This window comes from Dromiciops gliroides, chromosome 2 (assembly GCF_019393635.1).
Source record: "Dromiciops gliroides isolate mDroGli1 chromosome 2, mDroGli1.pri, whole genome shotgun sequence".
Lineage (NCBI taxonomy): Eukaryota > Metazoa > Chordata > Mammalia > Microbiotheria > Microbiotheriidae > Dromiciops > Dromiciops gliroides.
In genome coordinates this window covers 614,302,906-614,325,395 of record NC_057862.1, presented here as the reverse complement: position 1 = coordinate 614,325,395, position 22,490 = coordinate 614,302,906, and the positions used below count along the sequence as shown (strand labels likewise).

The following is a 22,490-nucleotide window of genomic DNA, read 5'->3' as shown; positions in this document are numbered from 1 at the left end:
ATGGGATAGAGTAAAAATATAAATGACATGGGATACCAGATGAGAAGCAGGTATATATACCAGGGACCTTGGGAAGAGAGTGCTTTGTAAACCTTAAAGCTTAATGGGGCTATGATTTCACTGGTGCAGGCATGCCCTCTGCTGATCACAACCTGTTTTTCCTTTAGTCGATGGTCAGACCATGACAGAAGAACTTATCAGTCTACAGCCCATCTAGAGACTCAACTAAGCTGTCAGGCAGGCCTAGTCTGTCAATAGTAGGTAGATCTTATACTTTGTTGGCATAACTTTTAAAAGGACAGGACCATTTTCCATGCCATGATGAGGCATCAGAGGAAGATTTTGTTGGAAGTAAACTATATATACAAATATGTATATGTGTGTGTGTGTGTGTGTGTGTGTGTGTATATATATATATATACACACACATAATACATATATACATGTGTTATGTATGTATGTGTATATATGCATGTGTAGACACATATACATATGTTATTGTTGTTCAGACTTTATTTTCAAAGAGGCTCAATGACATCACCTTGTGATGTCTTGACTTGCACCTGAATTAGATTTAATTGAGGCAGAGCTGCACAGTCATCAGTCTCACTCTTTCAGAGTCATTCCAGTTCAGTGGCAAGACAAAAGTCTGGATTCGTGATGCCCTGAGACACAGTAGATGACCTTAGCATCTTTGATGTCTGATCAAGCTCTGTCTGCCTCAGTTTCCTCATCTGTAAAATGGGGTATAATAGCACCTACATTGCAAGGTTGGTGTAAGGATCAAATGAGATCATTGTAAGGCGTTTAGCATAGTACCTAGCACATAGTTATCTATTTTATATATATGTGTGTGTGTGTGTGTGTGTGTGTGTGATGTCTCGATATAGATATATATAGATAGATACATATATGTCTCCATATAGATACATACACACACACACTCACATATGTATTTCCTTCTGGCAGCTAGGAGGTGCAGCAGATAGAATGTCAGCCTGTAGTCAAGAAGACTCATCTTTTTGAGTTCAAATCTGGCCTCAGATACTAGCTATGTGACCCTGGGCAAGTAACTTAACTCTGTCTCAGTTTCCTCATCTGTCAAATGAACTGGAAAAGGAAATGGTAAACTATTTCTGCCAAGAAAACCCCAAATAGGGTCACAGAGAGTCAGACACAACCAAAAATGACTAAACATTAACTTACACACACATATGCAAATATGAATTGTTATTCTTTAACCTTAAAGTGCTATATAAAAATAAGTAATTGTGATTATTTGTGTCAAACCTTAAAATACTATTACTGTTGTTACTTGCACAGTGATAGGGAAGGAAGAATTTATCCTTCTGCATGTTTTTTAGTAATTAGACTATCAAATATATTCATGAATCAGGGAAGATTATTATAACATCAAATTTCCTAATTTCTCAGAACCATAGGCCTCCTCTGAAATGATGGGAAAGGGAGGAAATGGAGATCTTTACATAAAAGAGATGACAATTGCACAATACTTTAAAAAATATTTTATTTTTATTATCCTAAATATGTTGGCATTGCTGACATTTGCATGATGAATTCACTGACATTATCCTTAATATGGGTGATACAATATACTGAAAATGAAAAGAATTCTCATTCTTACAAAGAAGGAAAATACAGGGTGTACAAAAGTCTAGATTCATATCAAAACAGCTTCACAGAATAGTTTCCATTTAAGAAAATAATAATTTCTATATTTATAAAATGAGCTACAATACAAAACATCTAATCTGTGCTACATTATAGTTGCTTGCAATATACTTAATCTGAACTACTAAAAACATTAAAAATATTTATTTTTTGATGAATTGCCTGCCCAATAAACAGTGCTTAGGGTAGCTGTGTCTCTTATTTTGAGAACAGCAGCACTAGTTCTTTAAATTCTATCATTCGTAATATGATTTTTAAAAATGTTTCACTTAATACAGAACACTAAATCTCTTTCATAAGCAAAGCACTATGAAAGCAGACAATTGAAAGTGAGGATCCATGGATGAATGAATGAATAAACTGAACGGAATGAATGAAAAAGCATTTATTAAACACTACCTGACACTGTGTGCTTATCAGGTGATTCATATACAACAGTGAGATTGTCCTTGCTCTCAAAGAGCTCACACTCCAATTGGAGAGGAGACAACACATAAAAGAAAGCTGCAGGGGGGATGGGAAGGTCTGGAAATCCTAAGAGGTATCATCAACAGGGCAGATGGCAAGGCCCAGGTGGCCATTAACAGGTCACATACAGTGGGGGTGGTGTCAGGAGGGTGTTGATGCAAAGAGGGAAGATGGGAAGGAAGGGGAGAGAACAAGTATTATTAAGCACCTTCTACGTGCGGGCACCCAAGTAAGCACTTTACAAATATAACCTTAGAAGGCAGTGGTAGGCAGATGTAAGGCCTGGTGGATGGTCATCTAATTTGCCAGAAAGAACAGAATTGTGACTCCTATGTCAATGAAGTCATGTGAACTGAAAGAAAACTTTAACTAACTCCTAATCTGTAAATTCCTGGCTGGCTGGCTGGTTATCTGAAAAAATTATAACTATAAGCTATCTGAAAAGCTATAGCTGGCTCGTAAGTCCCATCTGGGTCGCCATTCTGAAACTTTCTATAGCTCAAATTAGCTGGCTCAGCATCTAAAAGCTGCTAGCTGTCTGCCTATCTGTAGGCTATTAGCTGCCTAAGACAGTCTGTAAGGGCCGTTTAAAAAATCCCCCAACTGCTTCTCCCAGACTGATAAGAAAAAGCCTCTTTTCAATTTAAGTAAATACCAGGATTTATTGATATGGAACAAACTTAGAAATAAATACAAAGAAAAGCAAGAAATATATGACCTGTGAATTTGACCCCAATGGACTCTCTACTTTCTCTCTTGCCGAAGCACCCCCCTTGTTGCTTGTTCTGTAGCTGCTGCCTGCGAGCTCTCCTCTCCTCAGTCTCTCAGTCTCACCCCCCCTTTCTCTGTAGCGTCTCCCTGAGTCTCCTTTCTCAGTCCTCCTGCAACTGCTGCTCTTTCCGTCTCTGCCCCCGCCTCCAACTGTCTAACTTCCCCAGTATATAAAAGGCCTCTCTCATTGGGAACCCCGGGCCAAGTACCCATACACACCAAGCTAATTGGCTGGCAGCTCTAGGGCTGCCGCTGGGGGGGCTCGAAGGAGCCGTGCATACCACACCCAGGGCTTGAGGGAGCCATGGCCCCTGCTGTCCCTGGGCCAGCCAGCGGAGGTGAGCCTGGGATCTCCAGGGCATATCCCGTCAGGGCGGAGGGAGCTGAGGCTTTCCACAGCCATCCAGCTGGGCTGCCCCTGAAAGCTCCAAGGCCCATGGGGCTTCTTAGCTTGGCCACTGATGAGGTGGTGGAGGGGCACCAGCCCAGCTCACACAGAGAAAAACACTGAGAGTCTGGGGCTTTCTAATCTTAGCCAAACATGGGGTCCCCCAAATGACAATAAATTCTTACAGAACACAAGACTAGTCTCCATGGATTCTGTGTAACTAACCAGGGGAGGGGCTGAGGGAGAGCAAAGAGTAAAGATGCCTTGGTGGTTGTGTTTTCTTTGCTGACTGGCCATGCCGGGTGAGTGTGCAAGGCAGCTTTGGAATAGAGTAGTAGGGAAGAGGAGAGGAGTGGTGGTGGGTCTCTCCATTGCTCATGTGTGTGGAATAATTTTAATGGAATTTCCTTATGAAGACTGTGGTATGAAGATCACTGGTCTTCCACCAATGTAAACCTAAAATACAAACTGCTAAACTTATAACCTGAACCAATTAAGAAGGGTGTCGTCGTCCAGAAGCATGGATTTTCTTATATTTTGATATGAATGCCTCGGTCCTGCCAAGGCTAACTTTATGGCATTCCATCTGCACCAGGGTGCTAGAACACGGCCTTCTGTCCCAACATTCTTGTCTGTGGTCTTGAAATGAAGATGAAACATTCTCTTGAATTCCATTTTGTCCTTCAGCATTCACATGCTTTGCAATTTTAAATTCACTTGTGTTGTCCTTACTGGAATTCCACATGATGCTACTTTCCTTACAATCTTCTAGGTGCCTGTGGAGGTCTTCACTAAGCAATAATACAATAGTCCCTCCAACACAAAGTACTCTGTAACAAGAAGATATAATTGGTATGAACAGTTCATTCTTATTTGGACACATACAACCTAGATTACTATATCTAAAGGATTATATGTGTCTTCAAGTTGAAATTTAATTTGATCAACTTAAATCCTAGGATGTAACTAATTAGTTAAGATCTTCTAAAATGCAGAGCAATTTTAAAAGTTACCAAAATCACAAGTATGAAATTCACTTTAATTATGTTTCTACTTTATATAAAAGGCAAGCCAAATAATTAGCTTATAGTCATATCCCAATAAATGCATACGCAAAGTACAAGGCAAATCACATGATTCTAAAATACTAGGCAGGAATAAAACTGAAAGATTATGGATAAAAGGGGATAGGACAGTACTATTAACTTCTCTACAATCTGGCTTCCAACTTAATCATTCAACTGAAATTGCTCTCTCCAAAGTTACCAGTGATCTCCTAATTATCAAATCTAGTACCCTTGTCTCAATTCTCTTCTGCCCAGACCTCTCTGCAGCCTCAAACACCCTCTCCCCTTAATGCTCTCTTCTTCCTAGGTTTTTGTGACATTGCTCTGTCCTGGTTCTCCCATTATGCCGGAGAGTGATGTCCTCCTCATTCTCCCTCACCCTACACATCCCATCAGTTGGCAAATCTTTGTGTTTTTCCCTCTCTTATTTCTCTGTTTCTGAGCCCTTTTCCTTGCTCACACAGAGAAAGCTGGTTCAAGCCATTTTCATGTCACCTAGATTACTACAATGGCCTCCTAATGGGTTTTCCTGACTCCATTTTCTCACTACTCTCATCCAACCTCCATGATGTGGCCAAAGAGCAGAACTGACAAAGTGACTCCACTGGCTCCCCATTCTCTGCCACAACAAGTGCAGATTGCCTTGTTTAGATTTTAGCTGTTTTGCTGTATAGCCCTTCACCCCCTGGTCCTGGAGATCTTCTTAGTCTCCCTGAACATGACTCTGGCCTTGTCTAATCCTCCCAGGTAGCCCTCCAGCTCCTGTCTCTGGGTCTTCCCTCCAGCAGCTCCCCATGCCTGGAAATGTGCTCCTCTTCACCTCCATTTCAAAGAATCCCTTCAAAGACATCTCTCAAGAACCCCCTTCTATAGGAAACCATTCTTGATTCCCTCCTCCCTGCCCCCAGGCTGCTAGTGTGCCCTCCCATCTGCCTTGCATTTAACTACTCTGTATTCCTTTTCTTTATATTTATGCAGTACATATATAACTTGTTATCTTCCCCCACTAGAATTAAGTTCCTTGTTAGCAGGAATTAATTCATTCACTGTATTTGTATTCTATAGCATGGTGCCCAGAATATTGTTGTTCACTCATGTTCAACTCTATGTGACCCCCATGGATCATACTGTCCATGGGGTTTTCTTGGCAAAGATACTGGAGTGGTCTGTCATTTCCTTTTCCAGTGGATGAAGGCAAACAGAGGTTAAGTGACTTGCCTAGGGTCACACAGCTAGTAAGTGTCTGTGGCTGGATCTGAATTCAGGTCTTCCAGACTCCAGGCTCAGTGCTCTATCCATTGAGCCATACAGATTTAGTTGGGACATATTTAACTTTGAAATTCAGAAAATGGCTATGGCAAACAGACTCAACCCATAACATAAGAGTTAAAGAAGGAGACTATGGAACTAAAGATTTTGCTAAATCTTGTTAAATGGTACATATTAAAGTAACCATCAAGTCTAAACAATATTTCTAAACATAACACAAAGTGAAAATATATTATACTTGCCTTTCCATTTCATGAAGAATGCTTTTTATGTCTTTTCTTAATTTAAATTTTTTTCCAAACGGAACATCAGAAATAATAACATCAACACTTTCTGAAAGTAATGGCAATTCTGCAAAATAGAAATCAAAAGAATTAAATTATAAGACACTATTTATTTAGAATCCAAACAAAAATAAAATTCAAAGAAGGGGCTTTCTTTTTCCTCCTGAACCCTATGCAATCAAAATTGGTGTTCATGACTTTGTCGAAAGGAAACATTCTTAAATGACTCCAGAATCATCAAAAATGATGATTTTTGTATATGAGACTTGTACAGTTTCTGGTAGAAAAGATATGAATACTGGGTGGAAAGGAGAAAGTAAAAGGCATACTCTGTCATGCAACCTAGTTTTGGGAAGTGAAGATTTCAAAGGATTCAGAGAAAGTATGGGTAAGATTAAATTTACATGGACTAAATTCTATAACACTAAATTCTGGACTAAAATTCTATATGAGAAATCAGTTCTGGAGGGATGGGAAACTTTGAAAAATGAAAATTCTAAAGACACAAAAGAGAAATAATTCTGATGAGGAGAAAGAAGGAAGAAATAATAGAAAGGGAAATCCCATTTAAAAAACTGCAAAATGCATAAAACATTCAGAAATCAATATACCAAGACATATTTAAGACTTATAAATGATCATAAAATACTCCTAAAGAAACAAAGAATGGAAAATTATTTGAGAAATATTAATTGTTCATGGTTGGCCTGTGCCAATATCATAAAAATCATGCTACTTAAATTAGTTTATACCATTAGCATAAATTACCAATCAAATTACCAAAGGAGGATGTTATAGTGTTAGACAAAAGAACAAAATATATTTGGAGGAACAAAAGGCCTAAAATCTCAAAGAAAATAAGGAAAATAAATGAAAAGAATCTATTAAGTGTTTACTATATACAAAGAACTAGGGACACAAATATAAAAGCAAGACAGTCTGATCTCAAGGGCCTTATAGGCTTTGACTAAATAAAAAGTCAGAAAAAAAACCCAGTGGTCTTAGGTTATAGCAGCAAAGTACATGACAAAATGTCTTTTTTTTGGGGGGGGGGCAATGAGGGTTAAGTGACTTGCTCAGGGTCACACAGCTAGTCAAGTGTCTGAACTCAGGTCCTGCTGAATCCAGAGCCGGTGCTTTATCCACTATGCCACCTAGATGCCCTGTATCTTTTTTTTTTAATGAAGATTCCATTGATAAAGCCATATCTAGTTATTTGGTTTAACTATCTGACAGTGCTAAGGACTTTTGTAGCAAAAAACTTTGTTTGCTAGGTCTACCGTAGTTGCAATTATTGAGAAACGGAGGGGAGTAGTGTTATAACTATAGAGGAAGCAGGTAGCCTTGTATCTCCCCAAGGTTTACTCCCTTATAATATGGCCACACTGGTAGCAGAGTTGGTGGTTTGGGAAGCACTATTACAGGACTCTTGGGTTTGCCTATCAATGGTACTTGGGCAGGCCCTTTCTGCACAAGAGTTACTCCCCTCAATGATGGCTGTAGGGGCTGAGGTAAAACAGGACATATAGTCTAATGGGTATTAAAATTCCCAGGGTTCTTTGGCTTTCAGTTCTGGACTGTCTTTACTCATATTAAAGGGGAAGTGGTAGTCAAGCAATGGATTGATTTACTTGGCACATGCCACCTTCTGTCTTTACCCAGGAAAGGAATAAATAGTACTTTAAGACTTCAAATTATATTAAAAAGTAGTAATCATCAAAATATTTGGTTATATTTTTTAAAATAGAAAGCAAGCCAATAAGAAAAATCTCCATGTTTGACAAGAACTGCTGGAAAAACTGGAAAGCAATGATAGAAAATAATTTTAGACCAACATCTTAAATACCAGAATAAGCTCAAGATGAATATGTGATCTGAATATAAAAGGTTATAACATAAGAACAATTAGAAGAGAACCACATTCATAGTTATGGCATAGGAGGAGAAGTCTTAATCAAAGAAAGGATAGTAGAGATCCAAAAAGATAAAATAGTTATTTTCCAATATATGAAATTGAAAAGCTTTTGTACAAACAACATTAACGCAATTAGAAGGCAAGCTATTAACTGGGAATAAAATCTTGACATTAACTCTGATAAGCATATGATGTACAAGATCTTTTATGAATTAGTAAAAATATGTAAGACCAAGAGACAATCCTCATCCAATAAATAGCCAAAGAACATGAACAAATAGTTCTCAAAAGAATTACAAACTATTAATTATATGAGAAACTGTTCCAAATAACTAATATTAAAAGAAATCAAAATCAAAGCAACTGAGTTTTCACCTTAAGCACATTATATGGGCAAAGATGGAATTATTCAACATTGGAAGGACTGTAAGAAGATTGGCATATGTTGGTGGAACTCTGAATTGGTCCAATCATTCCAGAAAACATTTTGGGATTATGCTACAGAAATGACTACAATGTTCATACCCTTAAATTCAGAATTTTCATTGCTAGGTATATACCCTAAGGAGGTCAAAAGCAAAAGTTTACATATATTCCAAAATAAACAAATAGATATTCATCAATTAGAGAATAGTTAAACAAATTATGGTAATGGAATATGCTATGCCCCCAAAAATGCTGAATATGAAGAGTTCAGAGAAACATAGTAAGATTTATATAAAGTAATTAAGAATGAACAAAGCACAACCAGGAAAACACTATATACAATGACTACAACAATGCAAATAAAAAGAATGGTAGCTACTGATTACTATATAATTATAATAACTAACCTTGGCTCTGAAAAACAGTTGAAAAAATGTACTTCCCTTGTATCTTTCTTAGTTCTAGAATATTGTACTTACTGCCAGGCAGTAATAAAACATAATATAAAAACAAAAGGCATAAACAAAATAAGATAACAACATTTAAAAATATAATATCAGAAGTGCCAAAGTTCAGAATGAATTAAGACTGGGGGGAAAGTTGAGGACACTAAAAGAAGGTGTTTTTTTGGTTCTGTTTTTTGTTTTTGTTTTTGAAACTATATCAGGAGGGGGCGGGGCAGCTAGGTGGTGCAGTGGATGAAGCATCAGCCCTGGACTCAAGAGGACCCCGGTCCAAATCTGGCCTCAGACACTTGACACTAGCTGTGTGACCCTGGGCAAGTCACTTAACCCTCATTGTCCCGGCCCCCCCAAAACAACCCCCCCCCCTACTATATCAGGAAAGAACAGAGACTCAAAGAAAGGATAGGAGTGCTGTTTGGGGAGGATAAAATAATAAAAATGGATGAATGAGCAAAAAAATGCTGCTCAATTATAAATTTGCTTTTGTTTTCTCTGCCAAGAAGAATGCACACTGGCTAAGAAAGGACAGAACAAATATGATTAATGGGAAGGTGATATCTGAGATAAAGAGACTCCCTTGCTGCACAGGACCAGGTCCGGTCAAAAAAGCAATATATAAAATTATGATTGTTGACCAAGTGATCTCTCAAAAACTGTAAAGAACAAAAGTACCACAGGACTGGAAAAAGCCCCAAATATATCAATTTTCTGAGAAAGGGTGTATACAAAATATGGGTTAGTAAGCTTGATTTTGATTGTTGGCAAAACTCTATAGCATATCACTAAAGTGGGGGGGTTAGTTTACCTTTTTATCTCCAAAGTCTAGCACACTACTGGACATATTGTAGCATTTACTCACTGCTTTCTGACTGACTGATCAGTGTAATCCTTGAAGGGTTTTCATATAAGAAAGAGGAGGGATTACATTAGTTCTGTTTGGTCCTAGAGGGCAGATCAATGGGTGGGAATTTCAGAGAGGCAGATTTCAATTTCAGCTTGATATAAGAAAAACCCTTTCTAACAATTAGAATGATTTAAAAATGGATGAAATGTCTTGGGAGATACTGAATTCCTCCTCACTGGTGCCCTTCAAAAGACGGTTGGATGGTCACTTTTTGTGCGTGCCACAGTGGGGATTCTTGGTCAGATTCAGGTGGGATTAGATGGCCTCTGAAATTCTTTCCCACTCAGAATCGGTGGTTTTGGTTCAGCAGGTAAAAGGTTCCAGAGAATAAGAATCGTAAAATATGCTGTGTTAGCTTCAAGAACATGAACACGAGGCCTCTATTGTATTCCTCTTTCCTATACTGTAATGGTTCAACTTTGAGCTCACCTTCTCAGATGAGTGTAACTTGTCTCTAAACAGAATTGTGATGACTCTTCAATCTCATTCTATTCAACCTGACAAAACTAAGTAAAAAAGAATTTAAACCTGGTTTTATGTCCTACTTAAAATTCCAGATGGCCAAGTCAGAAATCTGAGTAAAAGGAAAAATAATGGGTTTAGTGATTAGTGCCCAAGTAAGTCCATCAATGTTTATCTTAGTAGAACTGAATAAGGTTATTACTTTATTTACCGACTGCTTAAGTCTCTGAGCACCTAAACCTATAAAATGGAAAGCATAAAGAAATCTCTCAAAATATAAAGTGCTTTGACTGTGAGGCCATAAATCACCTGTGCTGGATAATACAAACTTTGCCTGTAACTAAGGAGATACAATCTTTAAACAGAAACACAGAGACCAGTATATAAACCAGTAGATAAATAAGGCGCATAAGCTGAGTGCATTAAACTGCAGGGACACAACAGGATCTATAAACTGTGAAATGTCAAACAAATAAGTAAAAAATGTCCTCTCTTTTCCATGACTGCAGGATAATTCCGAAAGGAAAAACATTTACATTTCAGAACCATGATACATGGGGTGTGGGGAGAGGTACTTCATTCTTCTACCTCTTTCTTCTTTTCTTTTTTTGGTGCAATGACGGTTAAGTGACTTGCTCATGGTCACACAGGTAGTGTCAAGTGTCTGAGCTGGATTTGAACTCAGGTCCTCCTGAATCCAGGGCTGGTGCTTTATCCACTGTGCCACCTAGCTGCCCCCTCTTCTCTCTCTCTTGAAGGAAAAATGGGGAGACTAGCTAACTCCTGGAATCTTCAGATTAAGGCTTCTGATGAATATCCAGGTATACCTTTATTCATTCAACATTTGAAATTAAAATATATTTGTATATATGACACACCATCATGTGCAGCACATGAAGAATAGAGAGAAGGGGCTTCAAAAACTTACAATCTAATTGGGAAAATAAGACAAGTATAGAAACAGAAGTATTTTAACACAAATAGAACCTAAGGGCAGAAGAGAGGTAGAAAGTACTCCTAGAGTTCAGGTGAAGAGAAAAAGAAATGTAATTTGTACCCATTCTATTCCACTGATACACCTCTCTATTTCTTAGCCAGTACCAGATTATTTTGATAATTACAACTTTATAATACAATTTGAGATCTGGTCTTGCTAGACCACCTTCTTTTGTAATTTTTTCATTGATTCTTACGATATCCTTGAACTTTTGTTTTTCCAGATAAATGTTATTCTTTTTTCTAGCTCTATAAAATATTTTTGATAGTTTGATTCGTATAGCACTAAATAAGTAAATTAACTTAGGTAGGATTATCATTTTTATTATATTGGCTCGGCCTACCCACAAGCAATTAATATTTTCCCAATTATTTAAATCTGACCTTTTTTTGCATGACAAGTGTTTTGTAGTTCTGGTTCTTGTGTTTGTTTGGGCAGGTAGACTCCCAAGTATTTTATATTGGCCACAGTAATTTTAAATGGAATTTCTCTTTCTATCTGTTATTGCTGGACTTCGTTGATAATATACAGAAATGCTGATGATTTATGTGGGTTTATTTTGTATCCTGCAACTTTGCTGAAGTTGTTAATTTCAAGTAGCTTTTTAATTGATTCTCTAGGATTTTCTAAGTGTAATATCATATCATCTGCAAAGAATGATAGTTTTGTTTCCTCATTACCTATTCTAATTCCTTTCTCTTTTTCTCTTATCACTATAGCTAACATTTCTAGTACAATAATAAACAATAGAGGTGATAAGAGGTATCCTTGCTTCACCAAATAATACAAATAATGCTTGCTGATGGTTTTGGATAAATAGTACTTATCATTTTAATGTAAGCTCCTTTTATTCCTATGCTCTCTAGTGTTTTGTTTTATTTTGTTTTTTTCAGGGCAATGGGGTTAAGTGACTTGCCCAGGGTCACACAGCTGGTAAGTGTCAAGTGTCTGAGGCCAGATTTGAACTCCGGTACTCCTGAATCCAGGACCGGTGCTTTATCCACTGCGCCACCTAGCCACCCCTCTAGTGTTTTTAATAGGAATGGGTGCTGTATTTTATCAAAGGCCTTTTCTGCATCTATTGAGATAATCATAATTTCTGCTGCTTTTGTTATTGATATGGTCAATTACACTGATAGTTTTCCTAATATTGAACTAGCCCTGCATTCCTGGTATATATCCCACCTGATCATAGCGTATGATCCTTGTGAAGAATTGCTGTGATCTTTTTGCTAATATTTTATTTAAAATTTTTGCATCAATATTCATTAGCAAGATTGGTCTAGGGGGCAGCTAGGTGGTGCAGTGGATAAAGCATCGGCCCTAGATTCAGGAGTACCTGAGTTCAAATCCGGCCTCACACACTTGACACTTGCTACCTGTGTGACCCTGGGCAAGTCACTTTCCATTGCCTGGAAAAAAAAAAAAAGATTGGTCTATAATTTTCTTTCTCTGTTTTGGCTCTTCCTGGTTTGGGTATCAGCACCATATTTGTCTCATAAAAGGAATTTGGTAGGACTCCACTTATTTTTTCAAATAATTTATATAGTATTGAAATGAATTGTTCTTTAAATGTCTGGTAGAATTTGCTTGTGAATCCATCTGGTTCTGGGGATTTTTTCTAAGAAAGTTCACTGATGGCTTGTTCAATTTCTTTTTCTAAAATTGGGTTATTTAAATATTTCATTTCTTCTGTTAATCTGGGTCATTTATATTTTTGTAGATATTCATCCATTTCATTTAGATTGTCAAATTTATTGGCATATAATTGGGCAAAATAGTTCCTAATAATTGACTTAACTTTCTCTTCCTTGGTAGTGAGTTCACCCCTTTCATTTTTGATACTATTAATTTGGTTTTCTTCTTTTCTTTTTTTGATCAAATTAACCAATGGTTTGTCTATTTTATTGTTTTGGTTTTCTTTTTTCATAAAACCAGTTTCTAGTTTTATTTATTAATTCAATGGTTTTCTTACTTTCAATGTTATTAATCTCTCCTTTGATTTTCAGGATTTCCAATTTGGTGTTTAGTTGGGGATGTTAAATTTGTTCATTTTCTAGTTTTTAGTTGCATGCCCAATTCATTGGTCTACTTTTTCTTTATTATCATTGATTGTTTCTATGATTTGTTCTTTGACCCACTTATTTTTTAGGATCAGATTATTTTATTCCAATTGACTTTTAATCTCTCTTTCAATTGTATATTATTGAATGTAATTTTTAGTGCATTATGATCTGAAGGGGATGTGTTTACTATTTTTGTTTTTCTAAATCTGTCTATGGTACCTTTCAGCAAGATATAGTTTCCTTCTTTATCTCTTTTAACTAGATCTGTTTTTGCTTTTGCTTTGAAATTATGATTGCTACCCCTGCTTTCTTTGCTTCAGCTGAAGCATAATAGATTCTATTCCAGACCCTTATGCATACCGTGTGTATCTCTCTGCTTCATATGTGTTTCTAGTAAACAACATATTAAAGGATTTTGTTTTTTAATCCATTCTATCTGCTTCCATTTAATGGGTGAGTTCATCCCATTCACATTTATAGTTATGACGACTGTTTATTTCTTTCCATGCTATTTTTTTAAACCTGTTTATCCCCTTCCCCACTCTTACACCCCACCCTTTCCCTCCTCACAAGTATTTTACTTATGATCACTGCCTTCTCCAATATCCCCTCTCTTGTATCAGTCCCCCTTTCCCCTTCTATTATCCTCTTCCCTTGTAAAACTTCCTTATAGGGAAAGATAGATTTCTATATCCAACTGAGTGTTTGTTATTCCCTCTTTGAGCCAACTTTGATGAGAGTAAAGTTTAATCTTTGCCCATCCCCCCATCTTCCCCTCCATTTTTATAGTTCTTTCATGCCTCTTTTTTGCGTGTGAGACAATTTACCATTCAATTTTTCCCCTCCTTCTTCCATGCAATTTCTTTCTTACCCTTTTATTTTGTTTTCTGCAGTGTTGTCCCATCAATAATCACCTTATAACCAACCATACCCTCTGTCTACATATACTCCTAATTATTGTTATAATTTTTTTTAAGTTTCTCTTGAGTCTTGTATTTGGAAGTCACATTTTTTTGAATAAAAAATTAATCAGAAATGCTTGAGAGTCCTCTATTTCATTAAATATCCATTTTTTCCCTGGAAAGACTATATTCAATTTTGCTGGGTAGGTGATTGTTGGTTGTAAACTTAATTCCTGTGCCTTCCAGTATATTATATTCCAAGCCCTGTGATTCTTTAATGTGGAAGCTGCCAAATCCTGTGTGGTTCTGACTGTAGCTCCTATTTGGATTGTTTCTTTTTGGCTGCTTGCAATACTTTTTCCTGGATCTCTGAGCTTTGAAATTTGGCTATGATGTTCTGCGGAGTTTTCATTTTGGCATCTCTTTCAGGCAGTGACTGATGGATTCTTTTAATTTCTATTTTGCCCTCTGGTTCTAATATACCAGGGCAGTTTTCCTTAATAATTTCTTGAAAGATATTGTCCAGGCTTTTTTTGTTGTTGTTGTTCATGGCTTTCAGGTAGTTCAATAATTCTTATATTATCTCTCTTGGATCTATTTTCTACGTCAGTTGTTTTTCCAATGAGAAATTTCACATTTTCTCCTATTTTTTTTACTTTTTAAATTTTGTTTTATTTTATCTTGGTGTCTCATAGAGTCATTAGTTTCCATTTGTTCAATTCTAATTTTTAAAGAATTATTTTCTTCAGTGACCTTTTATACTTCCTTTTCCATTTGGCTAGATCTATTTTTTCCCCCCTATATCTATTTTTTAGGGAGTTATTTTCCTCAGGAAGTTTTTGTATTTCTTTTTCATGGTTCTCTTGCATTACTTTTATTTATTTCCCCATTTTTTCTTCTACTTCTCTAATTTGCTTTTTTTTTTTTTAAGTGAGGCAATTGGGGTTAAGTGACTTGCCCAGGGTCACACTGCTAGTAAGTGTTAAGTGTCTGAGGCCAGATTTGAACTCAGGTACTCCTGAATCCAGGGCCAGTGCTCTATCCACTGCGCCACCTAGCTGCCCCACTAATTTGCTTTTTAAAGTCCTTTTTGAGCTCTTCCAGGAATTCTTTTTGGGCCTGAGAACAATTTGCATTTGAAACTTCTTCACTCAGCCATCTTGGCACAGGAAGCCAGTTGATACAAATCTTCAAAGGTTTCTCTAAAATTACCACTTTATAATTTCTTATAGTACAAATAGTATGCCATTATTTTCAAAACTTGTATAGCTATTTCCCATATGATGAGTACCTCCCTCAGTTTCCAATTCTTTGCTACACCAAAAAATAAACAAATAAATAAATAAATAAGTTGTATGTTACACATATTTATATGTACTTATTTTTCCCACTAGAATGTAAGCTCCTGGGGGCAACTAGGTGGTGCAGTGGATAAAGCAACAGCCCTGGATTCAAGAGGACCTGAGTTCAAATCTGGCCTCAGGCACTTGACACTAGCTGTGTGACCCTGGGAAAGTCACTTAACACTCATTGCCCTGCAAAAAAAAAAAAAAAAGAATGGATATAAGTTCCTTCAGAGTAAGGATTGTTTCATTCTACAAGTATCCTAGCGTATTGTTAGGCACATATTAGGCACTTAATAGATGTTTGTTTGTTGACTGAATCACTGATTATTCCTAGTTTGCCTTCTGATGCCAAGCAGAGGTATAAAAATTGGAACACTAAAAGATGAACTAAAGTTTGTAACATAGGAGACTGAGTGATTAGCGGTGTAACAGACAGAAATAGTAAAATCAGTCAGAAGAGCTGGTTTAGCAGGAAAGATAATGAGTTTCATCTGAGATTCCCTGATTTTGATGTGCCAGAGGAATGCCCACATGAGTAGATGCCAGAGATGCAGGTCTGGAACATTTAAGAGGTCAGGGTTAAAGGACTGAGTTTTGGAAGCCATCTGCCCAGAAGCACTAATTTATGTGGTGGGAATAAACTGGCTAATTTGCCAGTATAATGAAATAAGAGATAAGACAGCCAAGGACAGACCCTTGGGGAACAAACCCATTAATTAACCCAGGTCCATGAGCTGGTAAAGAAAAAAGAGAAAGAAACTGTCAGTAACAACTGAGCTGGGCTATAAAGCATGACAGGTAAAGTTTCAAAAGGCAAAGATGGGGGCTGGTGGGGAGGGAAGAAGGAGAGAATAGGACAAGGCAGTTAAGGTGTGAGGAATAGAAAAAATGAAGTCCTGATATTTGGAATTAATAATAACATTTACTTTAATAATAATATTCACTTTAAGGTTTACAGATCTCTTTACATAGGTTAGCTTATTTGATTTTCACAACAATCCTATAAGGTAGATACTATTATCCATATTCTAGAGATAAGGCAACTAAGGCTGAGGGAGTTAAAGTAATTTGTCTAGGGTCAGGCAGTTAGTGTTTGAGGCAAGACTGGAACTCAGCTCTACCTAACTCTAAGTCCAGTGCTATCCAGTGTGCCACCTAGCTGCTTTTCTGGAATGTGGATGGGGAACAAAAGCCATACCTGCAACTGACACCAAGAATATGAAGTCAGTCTTTAAAAGATGTCACCTGCTTTATTCCCCAATATGCAGTGTTTGAAAAATTATATTTTTTTTCTCCCATATCACTGAAATGTCCTACAGTTGTGGAAGGAAAAGGAATCATTTGCTTTTTTAAATAAATTTAATAGTTTATAGCTTTTTAGTCTTAGGTATCTCCTAGTAAAATGAGATTAATGTTGCCCAGATCTCTAGTTAATGAGTAAGTTAGAGATTATGTGAAAGGAAATATCGTGAGGTAAGGCTGGAAAATAGCCTTTTTAGAGCTGCAAGAGTGGCATTAGGGATAGATTTCAACAAGCGGTTTCAAGTCTCTGGACCAGAGGTTCCTCACCTGTAAAATCTACCTCTACTACCCCTTCCAAGTTCTACAAATCCTGAGTACACAAATTCCTTTGTAAAACTCTCTATAATGTGGCTTTTGTCTATTTTTGAAGGGGAGAGCTAGGGCTCAATGAGCTAGGCTACATCACTTTACATGGCTACCTCCATCCAGGGCTCCTTCCATATGCCCAGATCACTCTAATTTCACTGAGAAACACTTAAAGCTTAGAATCTATGAACAATTAAATCTTTCATCTCCTCCTTTTCACGAAGAAAGGATAATTCAATGATAGGAAAACACTGCAAATACTAAAACCTTGCTGCATCTTGGGGGAAAAAGCCAATCTAATCTTTAAATGACTAATTCATTAATAATTCAGGTATCAATTTCAAATACCAAATTTTGTGTACATATATTAGATGCAGATTTAATTTTTCTTCAGTACATGTCATTTTTTTTTTAAGTAGTACATCAAGTCATCTGTGATGCTACATAAACTTGAAGGCAGATCTAGCTCCATTAATCACTCAATTAGGACTTATCAAGCAGGTTGAAAATGGAGTTTTGGGAGAACATAACTGACTCTAATTTTGTCCTTCATTTGCTATTTTTCTTTTTCTTTCTGTGTGATGCCTCTTTGACACAAATGTCTCCTTCAAAACCTCTCAAGAAGATAACAACAACTATTGAAGATCTCAGTAGTTCAAGAAGTCATTCATTCCTTCTCTTTATCCTATCTAATGAGGCCTTGTATGTAGCAGGCCCTTAACAAATGTTTATTGACTGACTACAAATGTACAGTTTTCTTTGTTCTACTGGAAATAGCTGTGCTAACAAGGGCATATTCTTTTCTCAGTAACAATGTAAGCTTCCTCTTTTTGTTTGAATGTGTACTTTCTCATGTCTACATGTCTACATGCCTGACCTGATCCTACCAACTAGTTTGTTGTAAGAAATATGTCTCTCTCTGGGTTGTGTAGCTCAGGAGGATAGCATTCACACACATTCACACACACACATACACACACACATCATCTTCAGAATTGTGAGACACACATGTCTATCACCTACTGATGGTTGTATACATGTTCCATTTGAGCCATAACCTGTAGTTTACCTGTGTGTAACCTATACTGGCTTATTTGGGCAGTAGCTGGCAAGGTCCTTGAACATTCTCATGACAAGCAATTGCTCTGTTCCAGGGATTCAACAACAAAGGTGAAACACTCATTTTTGCCACAGTTGCCTTTTTTTAAGAATTGTTTTTATAGCTTTCATTTTTTACACTAGTGCTAATATAAGTTATTTTCTTATGTGTGTGGTGGGGGGGGGGGATCTCATGAGATTATCTTTAGTAGCTTCCCAGAGTAGTCAAAATGATTGGGTTTTTTTGGTACTTTCCAAGAAACTAAACAGTCTTCCCAGGGGTGTGGGATGGATGTGGCTAGAATTTTAAGTTAGAGTTTTATGTAATCAAATGCTGGTTAAGTCTCTTTATTCTAGGTAGCAATGCTTGTGAGTTAGAACAGTAAAAGATCAATTAATATACATTTTGGAGATTAAAAAAAATGGGGATATACTGTTTTACATGAAAAAATTGATAATGCCAGTGAAAGACATTTTGCTGAATTGACTCATAATGAGTTTTCCAATATGAACAATTTGGTTTAGGTTTTGGAACAAGAAAAATCACTACTTATAAGGTTCCTCTTTCATGGAAATATAGTTATACTGTATTTATATGTGTATATGTACAACACGCATATCATGTATATATATATATTATATATATATATTATATATATATATATACACACACACACATACATTTATGTTGTGAGTACATGTGCAAATATACATACATATACATACACATTTCTATGTGTAAGAGTAGTGCCTATCCCATAGCCGGCACTTAATAAATACCTGTTGATTTGATTTATTCAACTTTTTATAATCTTCCACAAAGGGTCTGCCTAGTGCACTGTGAAGGCTGTCTGCTGTTTCTTTTTTTAATATTTTCTGGCCTTTTATTTTGAAACAGTTGAACTTCTTATCTTTTATCCCCATTCTACTTAAATTTATTCCATGGCTTTCTAAAGCTTGCTTGAGTCAGGTGATTATATTTGGCTTATTCTTCCAGATTACTGAGATCTTTTTTTTCTTCAAACTAATAATACATTTATACATACAGGGTGTCCGTACACAAACCTATATGTACACAATGCACAGCACGTGTCCCCCAAAAGACAGTGCAATTTAAGAAAATTGCACTAAGTCTTTGGGGACACCTTGAATATATAAATGTATGATTAGTCTGAAAACAAACCCACCCAAACAAAAACAGCAACAGCAACAACAACAACAGGGGTGTGAAAGAGAAGGCCAGATATTACACCTGGTCTCAAATGGCAATGGAAAGCCACAGAGTAGATTTAAGTAAACTAGGGGACAAAAAATAAACAGCCTGGTTCAAAATAAATGTCCAGAAAACATCAAAAAGAATCAGCAGACGACCTTCACAGTGCACTGGGCAGAACCTCTATGGAAGACTAATCAACAAGCGTTAATTAAGTGTCGACTATGTGCCAGGCACTGCGCTAAGCACAGGGAAGACAACATACAGACCACCATGTACAAACAAGATCTGTACAGGGTAAACTAGAGGCAATCTCATTGGGAAGGCACTAGCATTAAGGGGAACAAGGAAAGGCTTCTTGGAAGAAAGTGGCGTTTTAGCTGAGATTTGAAGGACGCCAGGGAAACCAGGAGGTGTAGATAAGGGAGAGCGTCCTAGGCACAGGGGCCAGCCAGAGAAAATGCACAGGTGAGAAAGTTGCAGGGATGCAATCTGTACAAGTAGATAGAGGTCTCTTTATGCTGATGAGACCAGGAATCCTCAAAGTAGTGAAGTGATGAAATAAATCAAGAATGTGTTTCTGTGCCAACATATTGCAATTCTCATTCTTGTACATATTAGGCCACTAGGAACTTTGTTTTGTAGATTCAGAGAAGATAGAACTAAAATCAATAAACAGAAATCACAAAGAGGCCCCATATCACCAACTATATGCTGGACAGCTCCACCTGGAAGACAGGAGATCTTTTTTTTAAAAAGCCCCACAATAATCTGAGGGATTCATAAATAGAAAAGACTGTTTCGTGGATCAAAGAACTATCTGAAGGCTCCTCAAGTCATTTCATTTAATCCTTATCCAAAGCATGAATTCTGTCTAAAAGATCCTTGAGAAATGATTAGTTAGCTTTTTTTGCTTGAAGTCCTCTAATTCTGGAAAACTCACTAATCCTGGAGGCATCACATTTCATTTTTGACAGCTCTTAAAATTATTATTAATAATAACAATAATAACAGTAATAGCACCAAGAATCAATATTTATATCGTACTTTGAGGCTTGCAAACCATTTTACTAATATTATTTAATTTTATCCTCACAACAACCCTGGGAGGTAGATGCTACTATTATCCTCATTTTACAGATGAGGAAATTGAGGCTGAGTTTCAGTGACTTGCCCTAGGTCATACAGCTAGTGACTGAAGCAGGATATGAAATCAGTTCTCCCTGACTCCAAGTTCAACACACTATCTACTGATCTCTAACTATTTGGACATTTTCCCTTATATTGAATCAAAATCTATTTTCCTGTAATTTCTACTTGCTGATACTAGTTCACTTCATTGGGGTTTAATAGAATAAGTATAATCACTTTTCTACATGAGAACCCTTCAAGTATTTTGTGAGAAAATAATGGGATTTGGCAGATACTCAAAGGCCCACCTGGAGATTAATCTAAACTGACTGAATAAATGCTTAAGGCCCAAAGACTGGTGCTAAAGCTTCTAATTTAAGGCGACCACACATTTAGATTTTAAACATCACAGTTTGAAGACAGTTATGTCCTCTTAAAATCTTTTCTTCTTTCTTTTCTTTTTTTTTGGGGGGGCAATGAGGGTTAAGTGACTTGCCCAGGGTCACATAGCCAGTAACTGTCAAGTTTCTGAGGCTGGATTTGAACTTGGGTCCTTGTGGATCCAGGGACAGTGCTTTATCCACTGCACCACCTAGCTGCCCCCTTTTCTTCTTTCTTAATAAATGATTCTCAAATTAACATCCCTAGTTCTCTAAACTAAACCTCTGTATTGCTTTCTTCTGATTCCCCTCAGCATCTTAGGTATCTGCCTCTCTGTGGAGTCTAGCCCATCAATTTCTCCTTTAAATGTGGTGCCCAGAACTGGATACAATACTTGCAATGTAGTCTGACCAGAGCAAATTACTTGGAACTATTAAATTAACTTTTGTTTGGTTATCACATCTCACTGATTCATACTGAGCTTGCAGACCACTAAAAGCCTTCTTCTTTTTTCACATAAATTATTTTCTAACCAAACCATTCTCTTCCCATCTTGTATTTGTACAGTTGATTTTTAAAATTCAAGCATAGTACTTTGCAGTGATACCTATTAAATTTCATCATTACCTTCCAGCCTTTCACAACGTTTCTGGATCATGATTTCATCACCTAGAGTATTAGCTATCACTCTTTTCTTTGTCTCATCCATAAAATTAATAAGCATGCATATGATCTATGGCTTTATCCAAGTCACTTATTAAAATGATCAAAAGAGAAGAGCAAGGTAGTGAATTCTCCATTATTGGGAGTGTTTCACCTGGGGCTGAGAGAAAATCAGTCAGAACATTGCTGAGGAGAGTCTGACCTGGGGTGTGAGGCTGGATTAGATAACCTCTACAGGCCTTTCCAACACTAAGATTCTACGAAACCCCATTTCTAGTTCTGTTACTGTTAGGTACTTTTTTATTTATATGCCTGAATATACAACTGGTTTGGTAACTTCTTTTTACACAGAATTATTGTGAGAGAGAAAAATATTCAATGAATTATAGGTCTTTTGTTTTCCTTTTAAAATCTATTCTAAGTGATATGTGATTATAAGAAAATCTATTAAATGTAGTTTAAAACAGAGCTGAACATATCTAAGGGACCTCTGACTTCTCTTCTGCATATGGATGTAGGAAAAATTGCTGGTTATTGGAATAATACTTCACAAGAATAAATCATCTGATGAATATTACAATCTTTTTGTTTAATAACTTACAATCAATATTGAGGTAAACTAAGTATAAATTCCATTAATACAATCCTTCTGATTCCTTAAGAAATATGCTTTTCTAATTATATACAGAAAAACAACTTTGCTTTACAACGTCCTGGCACTAAACATGTACTTATATCATAATTTTGATTAAACTTGTATTTTGAATAGCTTACCTGTTACAGAGACCTTAAGTAATTCTATTCTGTCCATGAGACCAGCAGATTTTAGATTGTCACATGCGCCCAGTAACTGTGAGTCACTTATATCAGCACCAAAATAATAGGCATTCTGTGAAGGAAAAACAGATTTTTGAAGAATAAGCAAAATTATGAAATATTTTGCTTACCTAAGCAAGTATATTTACATCTTTCTTA

At 36.7% G+C, this 22,490-nt stretch overlaps 1 protein-coding gene across 1 annotated transcript in view; it reads right to left on the bottom strand.

Annotated features, from left to right (window-relative positions):
- Window positions 1-1,544: 1,544 nt before the first annotated feature.
- THUMPD2 (THUMP domain containing 2) overlaps window positions 1,545-22,490 on the bottom strand; it is a 52,483-nt gene continuing 31,537 nt past the window's right edge. The window contains exons 8-10 of the mRNA XM_043990378.1: window positions 22,290-22,404; window positions 5,898-6,006; window positions 1,545-4,149 (exon numbers count right to left, since the gene is read on the bottom strand). Coding sequence (XP_043846313.1) covers window positions 3,813-4,149; window positions 5,898-6,006; window positions 22,290-22,404 — 561 coding nt within the window. The 3' untranslated portion in view covers window positions 1,545-3,812. The remainder of the gene's footprint in view (window positions 4,150-5,897; window positions 6,007-22,289; window positions 22,405-22,490) is intronic.